Source organism: Mauremys reevesii, linkage group 27 (assembly GCF_016161935.1).
Source record: "Mauremys reevesii isolate NIE-2019 linkage group 27, ASM1616193v1, whole genome shotgun sequence".
Lineage (NCBI taxonomy): Eukaryota > Metazoa > Chordata > Testudines > Geoemydidae > Mauremys > Mauremys reevesii.
This window is the reverse complement of record NC_052649.1, coordinates 5,125,359-5,142,995: the sequence shown is the minus strand read 5'-3', so window position 1 is coordinate 5,142,995 and position 17,637 is coordinate 5,125,359. Positions and strand designations below refer to the sequence as shown.

The following is a 17,637-nucleotide window of genomic DNA, read 5'->3' as shown; positions in this document are numbered from 1 at the left end:
AGAGCCGAGCCAACCAAGTGGTGTTATTACACTTCGATTGAGTAAGAGTTTTTATATATTTATCGGTGCTCCTTTCTTTTTATCCTCTCTCCTCTGCCTTCCCAAACTCCACCCAACGTGTAGGATGAATTAAAAAAGCTTTACACGCAGCTGGAGGTCCACAAAACCAAGAAGATGACCGCCAACAACCCTCACCTTCAGAAAAAGAGGAGCTCCAAGAAGGGCCTGGGTCGCTCCATTATGAGGCGTATCACCGAGATACCAGAGTCTGTGTCTCGGCAGTGCAGCAGAGAGGACAAGGAGAGCTCCAGCGGGGGTGGCGGCGGGAGTCGCTCCGGCTCCTACAAAAGAAGGCTTCTGGACTCCAGCAGCTCCAGCGTGAAGGTGAAAGATGACTCCTCCAAGCACAAAGCCTTCTCTCTGAGGAAGTCCCACAGCACCTACGACCACGTGCGGGACCCCAAGGAGGGCTCCTCGCCCCCCAGGCACGACAGCGTCTGCAAGGAACCCCCGCTGCTAGACACCTTGATGAGGAAAAAGCTGGCCAAAAAAGCCTCCGAGAGAACCAACAGTGATTCCCTGGACTCAGCCCCTCTTGTCTACAAGTCTGCCAGTGCCCACAACCTGTTGGCGGACAAGAAACCCCTTCACCCCAAACCCTCCCCCTTGCAGAAATCCCTCAGCGTCCTCACGAGCGCCAGAGAGAAGGCCCTGCTGTTGACCAGCCGAGCGTATTTGGAAGACAGCTGCGAACAAGCTGGAGAAAAGGAGGGAGCTTCCACTCCTGAAACGCAATCCTCAGGGCGGGCGGATGGCGGGGGGGCCACTGAGCAGGCCCCAGAGGCAGGGAAGCAGCCGCAGAGCAACGACGTGAGCTCCCTCCTGCAAGACAGCTTTGACAGGGCTGCCGTTTGCCCCTGGGAGGGGGACGTTAGCCTGCCAGAGAGCAAGGCACAGAAACACGTCACATATGCCCCGATAAAAAGCATCAGCGTCGACAGCTCTCACCTGTTGGGGAGGGCGCCCCCTGCCGGCAAGAGAACACCACCGCAACCACCCATCAGGTACCAAAGCTTGGCTCATAGCCTCGAAAGGAGCGAGGTTGCCCCCTGGGACTCTCAGGAGCACATGCAGCCTGCCACAGATGCTTCCGGCCAGGGCTCCAAAGATACCGGGGCGCTGATGTACAGCTCTCCATGGGAGGTGGAGGAGCTTTCGGGAAAGACGGAGAAGGCAGACGGGGGAGGAGATAACGTGCAACCTCCGTCCACGCCTGGGAACAGCAGGCTGCCGTTTGTACCTTCCTTTGCTGCGGAAATATGCCCGTGGGAACTGGCAGAGGAGGAGGTTTTCAATCAGAGTCAGCAGGACAAGACGAGCGAACCAGGAGGAGCTGAGAAACCAAACAGCTCTCTGGCAAAAGCCCAAAGCCTTAAAATCCTCCCCCAGAAAAGCTCCTTCAAGGGTTTAGGGTTAGCCATCAAAGCGTTTAACCGGGCAAGGGAGAAGAGCAGCATTAAAAGAAGAAAGGAGGACGAGGGGAGCCAGAGGGAGAAAGAGAAAGAAAGAGAGTCCGGCAGTAAATGCGATAAGCCCAAACTGGCTGAAACCACAACGCTATCCATCGGCGGGACGGCAAGGCAAGAGGCCACAGCCAGAGGTCCTGAGGAAAGCAGGCAGATCAGTAAACAAGCCACCATCTGCCCCTGGGAAGAGGAGACTACAACCCCATCCCTGCAAAACAAGGACACCAGCAAAATGTTTGAAATATGCCCCTGGGAAGTGAGCATGGAAGAAGCAGATGGTCCCCAAGATGGGTCGGCGCCAGCCAAAGCAAGCAGCGGAGCAGAAAGGAGGAGTTCAAAAGCCACTGGAGGCATCATACGTAGGAAGCTGGAGAGGGTGAGGAGCCAATGGGAATCCACGTGTCCCTGGGAGACCACAGATTCTGGCGGAGCCCTGCAACCCCTGAGCGGGGATGAGGATAAAACACCCCGTCACTCCAACACGGACAGCAAGAATCCCGAGGCATGTCCCTGGGAAACCGCAGAGGTGATAACCAGTGTCAAAGATGAAATAGGCCCTGTGGACGTGACTGAAGCTCCACCAGTGAAACAGGATAAAGATACAGCTCCCAGAGGGGACAAGAGCATCCCGCTGAAAGCAGTGGCAGGTCCAGGCGAAACACTGACGAAGGGGAGCAGCCAGCGAGAGGCCATCTGCCCCTGGGAGAGCTTGGACATGGAGGAACTGTCAGCGAAAGCTGACACAAAACACACTGATCTGCCTAAAGGGGCTTCAAAGAAATCTGACAGCGTCGAGAGCAGAAAAGCAGAGGTTTGCCCGTGGGAAACAGAGGAGGTCGAAACCAGTGTTAATGCTGAAACCTACCCCTGGGAGGTGGCTGATGAGCCATCAGAGAAAGGGACTTTACTAAGAAAAGGTGGTGTGGCTTCCAAAGAGGATAAGAACATCAGGTCAAAAGCAACAGGTCCATCTATAACACTGAAGAAGGGGAGCAGCCAGAGAGAATCCATCTGCCCCTGGGAGACCATGGATGCGAAGGAACCACCAATAAAACCAGCTTCCAAAAGTTTTGATCTGGCTAAAGTTGCCTCCAAGAAATCGGACAGTGCTGATAAAAAGGCAGAAGTTTGTCCATGGGAAAGTGCAGAGGCTGAAACCAGCATTCAAACGGAAATCTGCCCCTGGGAAGCGGCTGAAGCACCATCAGATAAAGGGAAAGTAAAACAGGAGAGCAATGGAGCTTACAGAGCCGGTTCAAGGGGGACTGGAGATATGCCATCTAAGAAGTTAGAAACGGGGGGCAGCCAGCGAGAATCTGTCTGCCCCTGGGAGAGTATGGACAAGGAGGAACTCTCAGTCAAGCCTGCTACTAAAAGCCTAGATCTGTATCAAGCAGCTTCAGAGAAATCGCACAGTGTTGAAAGCAAGAAGGCAGAGGTTTGTCCCTGGGAAAATGCAGACATTGAAGCCAGTGTTAAAACTGAAATCTGCCCCTGGGAGGTGGCTGAGACTCCACCAGAGAAAAGAACAAGGGAGAAAGTTGGTCTCTCCAAAGGCGACCAGAGCATCACCTCGAAAGCAGCAGCGGGTCCATCTAAAACGCTGGAGAAGGGAAGCAGCCAGCGAGAGTCCATCTGCCCCTGGGAGAGCCTGAGTGTGGAGGAATCCTCTGTAAAAATAGACAGTAAAAGCTCTGAACCATCCAAAGGCCCTTCAAAGAAATCCAGCAGTGTGGAGAGCAAAAAGGCTGATGCTTGCCCTTGGGAAAGCGAGGAGGTTGAAGCCAGCGTTAAAGCTGAAATATGCCCTTGGGAAGTGTCTGAAGCTCCATCAGCTAAAGGGAAATTAAGACAGGACACAAGTCAGGGGGAGGAGACAGGTTCAAGAGGAACTGGAGACATCCCAGCTAAAAAGCTGGAGAAGGGAAGCAGCCAGCGAGAGTCCATCTGCCCCTGGGAGGACTCCTCTATAACAACTGACCTGGGCAAAATTCCGTCGAGGAAATCTGACAGCGTTGAAAGCAAGAAGTCTGATATTTGCCCTTGGGAAGGATTAGACCCAAAAGCGGTTGAGAAAGCAAGTTTGAAGGCGGAAATATGTCCGTGGGACGTCGAAGGAGCCTTGTCCAGTCAGGCAGTCGTGGAAACAGCCAGCACAGCTGTCACAGAAACTCCAACAGCCCAGCTGAAAAAATCAAAAAGTAAACCCATGGGCCAGGCCGAACACAAGCCGCTGCATCGCCTCGTGCCTGACCCCAAGCCCCCGAGAGGTTTCAGCAAAGGCCATAGCATGATGGCAGATGTGCTCCCCTGGGAAGTGGGCGTGGCGCCCATCGTGACCAGGTGTCTTAGCACAGGTAGCAGCACGATGGCAGACATCTGCCCGTGGGAAGCGGAAGGGGCTCCAACGGCGGCCGCAAAGGATGAAGTAGAAACCAGCAAAACCTCGGAGGCGCGTCCGCTGGAGGCGGGAGACGTCAGTCCCGTCTGCGCCACCCCCGCCGAAAGCAAAACAGCAGAAAAACGGAGAGAGGAAACCAGGGGTCCCAGCCCAACCACATCAGATGTCTGCCCATGGGACTGTGAGTAGCTTTTTCCATATGGGTGGGAAACGGATGCAGATGAGGTGAGAAGGCGGCTTCAACCAATGACTGCTTCAATTCTTAGTGCAGCCTACGGCATGTCCACCAAACCTGGATTAGGGACATGACTGAATCCTACACTGACAGTGGATGGCGTGGGTGACAAAATCCCAGACGCTAATATCCTTGATCCTCTCAGTTAGTGGAAATGAACCACACTTGGACTCTCTATGGGCCACTCCTGTCAGGGGACAGCTGCAATTTTCTGCCTTCACTGAAAACCCAAGTCAACTGTGATACTCTGCAGATTCCATCCGTTGTCTGTCAACACACAGCAAAGTTCCATAGTGTCCTCTTTGTCAAACCAGTGGTATTGGAAAGCGTTAAGACCATCCTCAGAGCCAGCCTCACCCACTTTCACCGGCCATATGTCCAACGAGCTCATCTAAAACTGGAACTCGCTAAACAAAAAGTCTCAGCTGCGAGCTCTGGCGAAATGAGGAGGGATGTGCATGGCGTCCTTCATCATACGATTCTCCGTTTACGTTTACAGCTATGTCTCAGTTAGCTGATCGTCTGGAAGTGCGTGGAACTACTTGGTGTGCAAACCAATGGGCCCATACAGGAGGGCAAATCAAACAATGAGAGGTCAATAAGCCTTACACCCAAAACGCTGCTCATACACACGGGGGGGACAAGGCAACAGGGGAACAGTTGTGTCTGGTGTAATAAGCAGCACTTTGGGCAGACAGCTGGAGTCTAAGATTTGAAGATGACGGGTATCGAGAGACTTCTGCAATTGACAGGCTCGGACCCTGAACGGCAATGAAAAGCCTATTGTGCAGAGCCAAACAAAACGTAATAGTGAGGTGGAACAAGGGGACAAGGTCAATGCAAAGATGAGGCCAAGGAGGAAAGGGAAGATGCTTTTCAAGTCAATGCCAACAGCCCAACTGATCACTCATCAAACACTGCTGCCATCTTCATTCTGGCGAAGGGTAACGCCAATGATCTAGTTCAGGTTCCAAAGCTCAAGATAAACAAGCTGCTGCTTATGTTCCACTCCAGTCCTGTGTCACTCTGCTGCCTAGATTTCAAATTAATTTACCTTTAAATTCCCCACAAAGGCCCTGAACCAGTCATACAAATTTGATGCATCTGAAAGGAGCCATTTTTGTTTCATTCCAGTGATGCTGGCTCAGTGCCTGAATGTTATTGGTGAGTGAGTGATTCTCTTTTCTCTTGCCACAAATCTCTGCATGTCTTCCCGGGGAATAAACTAACCTTCAGGCCATTCCAATGCTTCGCTTTTAGAAACCTTGGTATTAACAAACCCCAGGGATCGGTCACCACCGTACCAGCAGTGCACCTGGCTAAATACACTGCACTGTTACACCACCGTCACGGGAACTCCAACTTAAGGGTGTTTATTGTCTTAACTAACCATGCCACTAACTTTCCAAAGCACTTTGTCATTACTGGTTACCGTGCGTGTTTGTGTGATCACACCCTGTGCAAACACGCCTAGGGCTATGATTCAGCTTCCCGGCACAGAAGGCTACCAAGCCTTTCCAGGAAGGGTAAATCGCTTTCATCAACAGTGTTTTTCACTGTCAAGAATAACAAGCCTTCACTTTCAGACTACACAGAGAAGTGTGTTTTCCTGGATGCCTTTATTGTCCTGTCCCCACCCTACCCCCGCCACCCTCCACCCATCTTTGGGTGGAGTTGGGAGATGTTAGGCCTGCTGGAAGCCGTGTCCCCAAAATGGCCTAATGCTCAGCAGCCCGCATAAGGGCCCCTGTGCAGAGGAGGGCATATGCTGGGCACCTGAGCAGCGTGGTGGGTCCTTAGGCCCTAGGCAGGAGAGCAGAAGTGCTGCTGGGCAAGGACCAAGGTGCGTCAGCAGAAGGGCGTACGGGAAGCCAGCAGTGCCTACCTGCCCCCTCTTGACAGTGCCTCGTTCTCCCCAGGACCCACGTTTGCTGGCTCTCCCCACATGTGGGAATTGTACAACGGGAGGCGCACGCAGCTTCCTCCCCCTGGAACTTCCCACGGGAGGAGACGCGGTGCCTGACGCAGGCAGCGGCAGATTGACCGTGGACAATTATTGACCATGGACAGACAGAAATACAAAGGAAAGCTTTCCCCACGAGGCGAGAAATGGGGGAAAAACAGCCAGGGCCAGCCTTAGAGGTCCCCACCCAGCTCCAAGCACCATCCAACAGTGGTTCACTGCCCAGGGAGCGTAGGTCTGAGACCATTACAGAGAAAGTGCTGTGAGAGAGATGCCAGTTTTGTACCAATTTGATCTTGTCCCTTTCCCCCTTCTCTCCAGGAGTCAGGGCTGCTCGGGACAGTAACTTCCCAGTATTCATTACCTCTGCCACCTGTCCCGTTCAGATGGGAGCAATGAGATCAGAGACAGCAAAAGTGAATGTTTTAGCTTCGTCCCCCATCGCGTGGCTTTGGCCCCAGATTTGTCTCCTCTCCCCCCCGTCCTTTACTTTCACTGTGTCCGTAGGGAGTAGCGATGCCGTAGCGTACGTGACTGTTTCAGCGCTGAATGTTACACGAGATCATCCGATTGTGTAAGAAAATGTACATACACAGAATAAAGAGTTATCTATATCCACACACAGAACTACTGGCTGTGATTTATTGCTGGGGTTTTCCCATCGCTTCTCTCTCAACACTCTGGTGTGGCTGAGGCTGTGGCTCAGGGATTATGGAATCATTGATTTCATTATAAGCCCAAGCAGTGCATCGTTTGACAAGATGGTCTGCATAACTTTCCCCAGTGCTGTTCCTCCAGTTAGGGGAAGCTTTTGCATACCCAGCCTTCACTGCAGGCCCTCTTGCTGTACAGAATTTAACACCATCCTTTCACAAGGCGTGGGTTCAAGTGGACGGAAGGTTGCACAGGGAAGCAACTGTGTGTCTACTGACTGGCACTTTGGTGCAAGTGTCTATCTCTGTACAAGAAAACATGGTACTGGAGAGAAGGAGCATGGTCTTGTGAGTAGAGCACTGGACTGGAGATCGAGGGCTAACCCTGACTCTGCCACTGGTCTCTTGAGTAAGTCACTTCCCCTCTCACCCTTTGTCTCGTCTTAGATTAAGCACTCCAGGACAGACAGTGTTTGCACAGCGCAGCCTTCAGCTAGGTTGGGGCCTCTAGGTGCTAAATAATGTTACTGGAAGAGACACTACAGGATTACACAAGGCAGCAGAGCAGATACTAACTTGCAGGGTCTGTTTCACTGCAGCGCAGACTTTCCCCTGATGAGCACAAACCCATTCAATGACATCAGTAAGAAAGGAATGGGCACCTTTCACTCAGAGCCCACACGCTATGGATTCTTAACTAAAAACCAGAGCAGGGAAGGCACTTGGGTCTGGGTTTGTATCGTACCGCCTATACCAGCAGCTTTGGTCACCACAGCCTCAAAATGGGTCTGAAACTGTAATTTTTCTTAGGTAGCTGGTCCCCTCCCAGCCTGTGGAGCTGGGGCTGTAGAGAGATTTCCCTATAAGCCGAGCCCATGGGTTGACTATCCTCTGGAAGCTCTGTTTAGAAGATGGTCTTTTGGGTTAAAAAAAATCAAGGGATTCTTAAAGAGGTTCCATTGCTGGCTTTGCTCCCAATGGAGAGAGCGGGGCCTTGGCTGAGATGTTAGAAATACTCCACTCGCAGGAGATATTTAAGAATTATGCATGAATAAGTAGTTACGAGTCTCTTCCTGCAGGCTCCATATGGAACAGATGGGACCAACTCTCCTCTGAGGCAGAAGGAATAATGCTCTCAAATCCCACTGCACATGGCCCCCTGAAGAGGGCCAAGTAGCAGACAAGGGGTTCTGGCATCTGCTAAAACATGAACAGTTGTATTGTTAGTAAGAGCAAAAGGAATGAGTCTGAGGACAGGTCAAGCAAGCACCCTTGGCTTCTCCCCCAAGAGACCAAACATGTAATCTGCAGTGTAGGCACTTTTCAAACCCTGCACTCTGGGAAAACCTGGGAGACTGAAGAAAATGGAGGGTCTCCTGCCTTAGGTTCAAGCCACTGAGAAATCAGGAGGGGCACTTACGCATTTGTAAGAAACGTTTCTATTTCTAAGCCAACAAAACTGGCTTTAGGTTGTGAGCTCTCTGGGGCAGCACCTGCCATCACGGGGCCGAGTGCTAAAGTAAAATAGGATGCGGCCAGTTTCTAAGAACGCTGTATTCCCAGTAGGTGTGGGCATCGTTCCTCAAGCTGCAAAGTTTCAAAACGCAGCTACGTCAGGACTGGGATTGCTCTTAGGACTAGGAGCCAGTGGTATTCTTGCGAGTGCAGCACCTTGTGACCTCATTCAAGTCACTTGCTCATCACCCGCTCCTTCGGAAAGCCAACTAGGACGCCGGACACTTAGCTGGGGTAAGCCCCGAAGCCAGTACTTTGCTACTCTCCCAGGGTGGGTGACAGGGCAGCTTCTATTCACTAAACAGAATACCCCAGCCAGGCTGCGCTGCTGCCTTCACACCACTCCACCAGCGCAGTGAGACACAGGCGGAGCAAGGGGGACGCTGCTCCCCAAGGCAGCCCTTGCAAGCAGAATGCCAACTCAGAGCAAAAAGGGAGGGAGGAGCTACATGTACAGCCCAAGGAGGGGGCAGGAGCTAACTGGAGCTGGTGGGGAGCCTTTTACTTCTCTCACAGGGAGAGAAGAGTGAGGCAAAGGGAACATAAGAATGGCCATACTGGGTCCATCCAGCCCAGTGTCCTGTCTTCCGACAGTGGCCAATGCCAGGTGCCCCAGAGGGAGTGAACAGGTAATGATCACATGATCTCTCTCCTGCCATCCATCTCCACCCTCTGACAAACAGAGGCTAGGGACACCATTCCTTACCCATCTTGGCTCATAAATTCATGGAGGTTAAGTCCATTAATGGCTATCTAGTTCTCTTTTAAACCCTGTTCTAGTCCTAGCCTTCACAACCTCCTCAGGTAAGGAGTTCCACAAGTTGACTGTGCGCTGTGTGAAGAAGAACTTCCTTTTATTTGTTTTAAACCTGCTGCCTATTACTTTCATTTGGTGACCCCTAGTTCTTATATTATGGGAACAAGTAAATAACTTTTCCTTATTCACCTTCTCCACACCACTCATGATTTTATAGACCTCTATCATATCCCCCCTTAGTCTCCTCTTTTCCAAGCTGAAAAGTCCTAGCCTCTAATCTCTCCTCATACGGGACCCATTCCAAACCCCTCATCATTTTTGTTGCCCTTTTCTGAACTTTTTCAGCTGACTCAGGCTGTCCTACTGGGAAAGTGGGGCTGCAAAAACTTGTGAGAGAGCAAATATGTCCTCCCAACCCCCGCCCAACGTAGCCACTGTCAGCAATATACTATCATCCATCTTCATGATCGGCAATCTGATACAGACCTTCCAGAAGCATCGACGACAAAACCTAATGTCTCTTGGCCTGCAAATGGCAATTGACACAACTTTCCGAGTCAATGAGCCAGTGGAGTTTTATTACGTTACAGGCGCAGTATTACAAGCCCATCCGGGAGCTGCCCATTTCCGGGTGCAAGCCGGGTGGATGGCAATCGACAGCCTGGTTTCCAACATTCAAGTGGGAGAGTTTGATGCTCGCCTCCCACACATTGTTATTGTGAGTATCGGGGCACGGAGCAAGGGAGAAGAACAGGGGGTTCGGAATCACAGAATGGCACCACCCCTTGAGGCAAACTAGGGGAAGGAAAAAAGAAAAGGATGGTCTGTGCTATCACAGCGGGACTTGCAGTGCAGATTAAGGGGACAGCAACGGTATATAAAGACAGTGCCCCACACTCCACACCCATAGACACTCCTCTGGCCAGTGAAGCAGGGATCAGTCCCGGCACCGAGAGTTGCTTAATGAGCAATTCTGAAGATGTGGGATCACTGGTTTCCAAAGCAAAACTGATACAGTTTGAGAGGCAGCACGTTAGACGGCGTGTGGTCCGGGGAAGAGCCGACCCACGCCAGGCAGCATTCTGCTCGTTGTAAGTTTCCCTGCACAGACTTCTCTGCTGGCGTCTCTGCTCAGTTGGAATGGAGAACCACAGTCGCACTGCTTGCTGATCACGCAACCGAAGAGCAGTCCCATCTCTAGTCTATTGCTTTCTCACCCCCGTCACTGCCCCATCCATCCGCCGTTATTTGTACCACTGCGTCTATTTGGGCTTTGGAATTTCATACTGGATCTCATCAAATTCTTGTGAGGGGTCCAGGACAGGGCCAGGGACCGTCACCGTCTGAGAGAACAAGACACCAAATTAGCTTGCCACCAGACTGACTGCAGAGAAGCTCTGTGCTGAAAGCCCCTGAGCTAACAGAAAAACACCTTCCCAGGCTACAAAGGCAACCACAGAGTTATGGCACTGCACAGCCCTCGAGCAGGAAGGTGGCCAGATGGTGCACGTGTGGTAGGAACATCGGTGCCATTTCTCTCGTCTCACCAGCCTTCCTTAGCTGGAACCTGTCTGCTGTAACAGGTCATTGCCAAAGCAGCAATAGCCCATGCGCGTCTCTGCCAGGCCACATGCAGCAGCAGCAAGCCCGGAGAGTGTAAATGGCCAAAAGGGGTTGACTTCCTCCTCCAATCAACTCTCGGGTCAATAAAAATCAGTGTATATAGTGTCTTCCAGCTGAAGACCTGAAAATGCTTTACAAACCTTAACTGATTAAGCCTTCCAACACCCCAAGATGGGGATAGGTCAGCATTACCCCCATTTTACAGATGGGGAAGTTAAGTCACCCACTAGAGGACACACAGCATGTATGTGGCCGAGCCAGGACTAGAAACCCAGCTCTCCTGTGCTTTAGCCACAAGATCATCCCTTTCCCTGGGCCTCCCACGCCATTCAAACCCCAAAGCTCCTAGTCCCCATTCCACCCAGCCGCACCAGGCAGGGGCTCAATTATATCTAGCCTGATGTATTATTCTTTGCCCGAATCATTGCAGAAGCTACTTGGCGATATCCAAATTGCACCGAATGGCAAGAGGGGCTGGTGCACGCACCGGAGAGCCTCCAGCAGTGAAGCTGCAAAGATCCTGAAAGAGCAGCTTTTGCAGACTTATCACATGGTCTATGAAGCAGGAGTGGGTGCCTGCTCTCAGATGCGTTACCTTGATAATGGGGTCCTTTGGCGGAGCCCAGGCTGGCACTATCTTGCCGTGTACCCTCCAAGACCCATAAACGTTGACCAGGTGCCTCTCGAATACGACATACTCCAAAACATCTTTCGGCACCTGCTCCCCACCGTACATCAGCCGTCCAAACCGGTCATAAATAGCCAAGGTCTGTAGGGAGAACCATGAAACCTGTCATGCGGACATCAAACAAGGGCTGGCTGTGCGACACCAGGCAGAGAAGAGACCGTACCTGTCGGGTGTGCATGCGGACGGTCACCTGGCCATACAGGTTGCCCTTGTTCACCATATCTGGGCACCGAATCTGAACCACCCTGGGAGGCTCCAGCGACTCCACAAAGCTCCAGCGGATGGTTTTGTATCTATTCCCACGCACCATTTCCTAAAGAGAAAACGATGTCACTTAGCAACACGAAGACGAATTGGTCGACGGGCTCCAGCCCTCAGGAGATAGAGAAGCTCCGAATTCATGAAGGAGTAAGTGCACCGTCTATGCTCACGTGGCACGACGGTGAGACGCAGAACATGAGAGGTTAACTCCGGTCCCTCTGGTCGCAGTGCTGAGCACTGTTACAAAAACTCAGTATCACCAGGGCACCACAAAATGTGCTCAGCTTTCCAAGGGGATATGGATGAATGCCTTCCGGTATCACCCTTACCCCAATACAAAGGAACTCAAAGATATGGTCTAGTTTACACGCTTCCTTAGCACTGTTTTAACGGCATCTTAGGGAAATGAAAACAAGCTTGCTCTTAGCTGAACTGGGCCTCCCCTTACGTTTCCAATGCAACAGGAATTAATGTGGCTTTGTTTAACTTCCCTTGACTGCTCAAACAGGGTCCCTCTGTTAGTTACCGGGGCAGAGCCAAAGAGGCAGCTACAACTCTCTCTGGGCCTGATTCTGTTGCCACTAAAATCAACGGGGGAGTTTGGTATTCTCTGCAATGGGGGCAGCAAGCCCATTGTGGAGAGCCTGCAAAAATGATGTTCATTGTTCTCTAAAAGGTAGATCAAATTCTGGTCCCGTAGCACACAGCAGCATCCCTTCAGCTCCAGTCAGATCCCAGACTCATGTGTTTACAAGACACTTCCACACTGATCCCGAGATAAACATGGAATGTATGCTAGAAAGTGCCTAGTCCTTAACTCCCTGCTAGACTTGTGTTCTGCCTCATTTCTGAGTACAAAGAAAGAAAGGAGACTGCTGATGGTTCAGCCCGTTAGTGGTTTCTAAAGGACATGCTGACTCCAGATAAATATTTACCGGGTAGCAGCGTTCAGTCACCAGGGAGTGAAGTTTCTGCTTGTTGAAACTGTAAAGTGAAATACACCACATTACTCAGATGCACGTGCTGAAAAGACACACCCAAGAAGCCCTGCTTCCCACACATGTTGTATATAATCCACTGGCAAATGCAAAGGGCTGAGCTGTGAACCGGGATTTCAGATGAAGGACAGAGCCCAAATGGAACCAGGCCCCAAAGGCAATGACATTTAACAGCAGGACTCCCTCGGGAAGCCAAATATGTCTCAACTGTTTTACTGGCGGTTAAAACTGTAACTAAGCAAGACGCAATTTTGAAATGTGTTTTGCTTTATCACTGGAAAATGGTGCAAATTAGCATGACATTGTAACACTTAGGATCAAAACAATCCCTCAGGGGCCTGATTTCCAGAGGTGCCGAGTGTTCACGTGTCCACCAATTTCAGTGAGAGCGGCAGATGCTCAACACATCTGGAAATCAGGCCCCAAATATATTTGCCACCTCTTGTTTCTTGCTGTCCTTGTCAGCTGGAATTAAAGGAGTATCGGCCTGCGGCATCTCAGCCACCTCCTATTCACAGAGGTAGCAGCAGGAAAATACATAGCACCTGAGAAATATAGAGGATCTACTAAAAAGAAAGGAGGAAAGAATATGGCACATAAGTGGGCAAAGGGAAAGCCCTGAAAAACCACAACACCCAGAAACAACAACTCTTACTTTGTCAGGCAATTGTGAGCTTCAATGAATATCTCCTGGGCCTTCTCGGGGAATGTTCTAGTGCTGAAGTAAGTATCATAATCTTTTACCTTCCGGAGTCTGCAAAGACAAGTATAAGAAATGTTTTATATAGTGCTCTCGAGCAGAGTGCAATTCAGAACCCTCACATCCTTCAGATCAAGACAGCTTCACTTGCGGGGGAGGGATAGCTCAGTGGTTTGAGCATTGGCCTCCTAAACCCAGGGTTGTGAGTTCAATCCTTGAGGGGGCCACTTAGGGATCTGGGGCAAGAATCAGTACTTGGTCCTGCTAGTGAAGGCAGGAGGCTGAACTCAATGACCTTTCAAGGTCCCTTCCAGTTCTAGGAGATTAGGTATATCTCCAATTTTTTTTTATTATTATTTTTTATTTGCTTTAATCCCAGCTTCCATTAAGAAGTCACTGATTAGGGACTCCCTGATGACACAGAGTCTCCTCGTGCCCATGAGAAGCTATTACATGGGTGGAGTGTGTGGTCTAGAACAACCATACAGCACATAACATTGCAACAAAAGTCAGGCAATTTGCCCCGTAACTAGTGCCTTGCGCTTACTCCCAACAGCAGAGACTCATGTTGAAGTTTCCAGTCAGCGGCTTTGCAAGTGAGCAGAGGCCGTGGACATGGAAGGGAAGTAGAGAGGAAGGATAACCATGTGATTAACCTACTGGAGTGGGAATCAAGAGTTCTGGGCTCAATTTTCAGCTCTGCCACTGACCCCCTTATGTGACCTTGAGCATGTCATCTAATCCCTGTACCTTGGTTCCCTGAAAGGGGGATGATAATACTTCCTCTCTCGTCCCACCCTTTGTCTTGTCTATTTAGATTGTAAGTTCTCTAGGGCAGGAACGGCCTCTCACTCTGTCTACACAGTGTCTAGCAAAGTACAGCACCAATCTTAGCTGGGGACTGTGGACACAAGTTTAACACAAACAACAACAACAACAAACGGGAGTCTAGCCATCGTCTGTCAGGAGGTAGCACATCATGGACACGGTACCCTGAGGACAAAATACTGATGAGTAAATCACAGCCCCCCCAAGATTATTTGATGGCATCACAGAAATAGCAGAGTTAGCGGCACGGACATAGGACAGTACAGCAGTAAGGCGAGATCCGGGTGGAAAAACTAAGCACCCTACTGTTGCAAGCAAGGATTTGTAGTGGAACTGCTACTACACCGAAGGAGCTTCTGAATGGAAAGCTGAGATACATACGCTAATTGTGAAGCGGCACTCTGCTTCAGCTTCTCCACTCTTTGCCTCAGCCCCTCCTTTGACAGAGAAGACAAGCGGGCATCACCCTCAGGAGGCACATAGGGGTCAAAAATTCCAGCTGTATTAGAGAGAGAGAGCGAGAGAGCAGGAAGAGATCAACACCATGGCAACAGGTTAGGTTCTTAAAGAAACATGAAAGTCTCAAGAGAACAAACAGTTAAAATACTAGATAGTCAAAGATAAGTAAGAAACTGGGCTGCCTGTTTAGTCCCTAAATATGCTTTTATCCCAAAATCTAAAGGAAGGGACAGAGGTACAGAGGGGATTAAAAAGATCAGAGGATCGATAATAGTAGCCAATCACTGCTACGGCACTGGCCCCGAAACAGCACAGGTTTGGACCTAAAGTTATTAGCATCTATTGGCTGTTGGGTGGCCCCTGTGAGAGGTGTTTCGTGGGTCTCAATCCAGTCTCCACAATACAAGAAACACCACCACAATCATCAATAACTGGCCCCCTTCATGGCGGATTGGGGTTGAATGGGTCAGAGAGACTGGACTCCCCTCTCAATCCTAGAAGCAGTCCTTGCAGATCACAGAAAGGCACATTCCTGTGGGGGAAACGAAAGCTTGCCATGCACTATCTATCCCATCTCTGATCCATTAGTCCGGCACCATTCAGCAGCACTAAACAGAAGTTAAGTATGAGGGTTATTCTCTCTACGTAGAGGCAGTGAGTGTAATCAGAGCCAACGGCCCCATTTTGAACCAATGCACTAGACTGAGAAAGGTTCCAGATTTGTTAGGTTACTGGTCCCACACTTCTGCCTACGATTAGTTCTCCCTCTATCCCACATCCAGTTCCCACCTCTGGAAGACACCAACAGCCTTTTGATCCTGTTCCTACCTGTGCAGGTAAGATTGATGGGGCGTTCTGGGGGCTCATACGGGATCACAATGCCTGCAGCCCTGGCTTTCAACTTCTCCTCCTCCTGAGTCATATGCTTGGCACTGACAGAAGGAGGGATAAAGTGCCGTCGCTTTGTTCTCGCAGGGACCAGAAGCAAGGTCTGAGTCAGTCTGGTAGGACTGAGTAAGGGTTCTACACCCTGAGGAAAAAACGCAGATAGTCAAGCACCCAGCCTTCCTAGCTGCCGCCTCACACACCCCCTCCCCAGCTCACCACAGCCTCCCCCCCCAGCTCAATCTGCATCCCACAAAACCCCACAGCCTCCCCCAGATCACTATGCACCCCCCAAGTTCTACAGCCCCCAGCCTCAATCTGCATCCCACAAAACCCCACAGCCTCCCCCAGATCACTATGCGCCCCCAGTTCTACAGACCTGAATCCCCCCCAGCTCACCACGCGTCACCCCCAAGCCCCCCTCCCCCAGGCTCACCACGCGTCACCCCCAAGCCCCGCAGCCCCCGGTTCACCGCATCACCCCCAAGCCCCGCAGCCCTCCCCGGCTCACCACGCGTCACCCCCAAACCCCGCAGCCCCGGCTCACCGCGCATCACCCCCAAGCCCCGCAGCCCCCTCCCCAGGCTCACCACGCGTCACCCCCAGCCCCCGGCTCACCGCGTCACCCCCAAGCCCGCAGCCCCCTCCCCAGGCTCACCACGCGTCACCCCCAAACCCTGCAGCCCCCGGCTCACCGCGCGTCACCCCCAAGCCCCGCAGCCTCCCGGGCTCACTCTGCGCCCCAAACCCCACAGCCCCCGGCTCACCGCGCGTCACCCCCTCAAACCCCGCAGCCTCCCGGGCTCACTGCGCCCCAAACCCCGCAGCCCCCCCCCCCGGCTCACCGCGCGTCACCCCCCCAAACCCTGCAGCCTCCCAGGCTCACTCTGCGCCCCAAACCCCGCAGCCCCCCCCGGCTCACCGCCCGTCACCCCCTCAAACCCCGCAGCCTCCCGGGCTCACTGCGCCCCAAACCCCGCAGCCCCCCCCCGGCTCTCTACGTCCCCCGCCCAAGCGGCTCCACCTGCAGGCACCGCCCGAGCGGCAGGAGCCGGGACAAACCCCGCTGCATGGGGGCCGCCATCTTGGATCCGCATTGCATGACGGGATGGATGGATGGCTACGGGGTCAGGGGGCGGAGCCTGTGCTGAGACTGGGGCGGGCGGAGAGCGGAAAATTCCACGGGCTGCTTCCTGAGTGGGCGGGGCGGGGAGATAAGCTCAAGAGCCCCCCGCTCACTGTGCGGAGAGAGTCCCGGAAGGGGGGGGGAGGATATGGAGCCCCCCCAGCTCAGTGTGCCGGGGGGGAGGGGAGGCCCAAGAGCCCCCAGCTCAGTGTGCACAGGGGGGAGGGATAGGGAGCCCCCACAGCTCTGGGTGCACAGAGGGAGCTGAGCCCCCAGCTCAGGGTATATGGGGGAGCTGAGCCCCCACTGTGCATGGTGTAGGGTGACTTTGTGTTCGCCCTTTTGTTTACTGCTAAGTTGTTTAACAAGAAGGGAGATAGGGAGCCTTCCCCCCGCCCCAGCTCAGTGCACCAAAGCTAGCTCAGAAAGTGCTGAACCGATCCATGTGCCAGCACAGGCCTGGCTGATAAGCCAATGTGTACCAGTAAGATAAAGACCCTATACTTTTTATCTGCATCATAAAAGCATCTTTTTAATCATAGTCAAATGACACTGGCTAAGAAACTAAAAATGGAAGCTCCTGGGGCAACAGACACAGGCTGCCTTCCCTACACCCCCACATTGAGCCCACCCTACACAAAGTTTTCTTTCTAGACCTAAGAACATTTACTTCGCAAACTGGTCCAATGAATAGATAACATTTTAACTCCACAGGAGCAGAAATGTATCATTTGTTAAGTCTCTGTGACCAGTTTTTTCCCTTAGAATAAATTTTCCTGTATAACCGCAAGGTAGTGCTATCAGAGAGTCAGCCTCTTCATCTCCTTGAGGGGTGAAATCAGGTGCTTCCATCTTTAATCAACAGGCCTGTTCCAACAACTCACCCTCTTTCATATGATGCTCATGTGATACTTTCGTAGCCAATAGCTTAGGGACAATGCTTCAAAAGTCCATTGGCTTCCCTCTAGGTAAGGAGAAACTTCTCTCTGTGGCATAGTAGGCAAGGGGAAAAGGAGGTT

At 51.8% G+C, this 17,637-nt stretch overlaps 2 protein-coding genes across 2 annotated transcripts in view; one reads left to right on the top strand and one right to left on the bottom strand.

Annotated features, from left to right (window-relative positions):
* The window catches only part of GPR179 (G protein-coupled receptor 179), a 36,169-nt gene extending 30,311 nt beyond the window's left edge, over positions 1–5,858 (top strand). Inside the window, exon 11 of the mRNA XM_039517042.1 lies at positions 124–5,858. Within this exon, the coding sequence (XP_039372976.1) occupies positions 124–4,116 (3,993 nt within the window). The 3' untranslated portion in view covers positions 4,117–5,858. The remainder of the gene's footprint in view (positions 1–123) is intronic.
* Positions 5,859–9,607: 3,749 nt separating this feature from the next.
* MRPL45 (mitochondrial ribosomal protein L45) lies at positions 9,608–16,666 on the bottom strand. Its single transcript, XM_039516257.1, has 8 exons — positions 16,517–16,666; positions 15,436–15,637; positions 14,530–14,647; positions 13,276–13,374; positions 12,558–12,606; positions 11,525–11,674; positions 11,269–11,442; positions 9,608–10,393 (listed from the first exon to the last, which is right to left on the bottom strand). Exons 1-8 carry the CDS (start codon positions 16,592–16,594, stop codon positions 10,313–10,315), a joined length of 951 nt encoding a protein of 316 aa, XP_039372191.1. The 5' UTR covers positions 16,595–16,666; the 3' UTR covers positions 9,608–10,312.
* Positions 16,667–17,637: the final 971 nt, after the last annotated feature.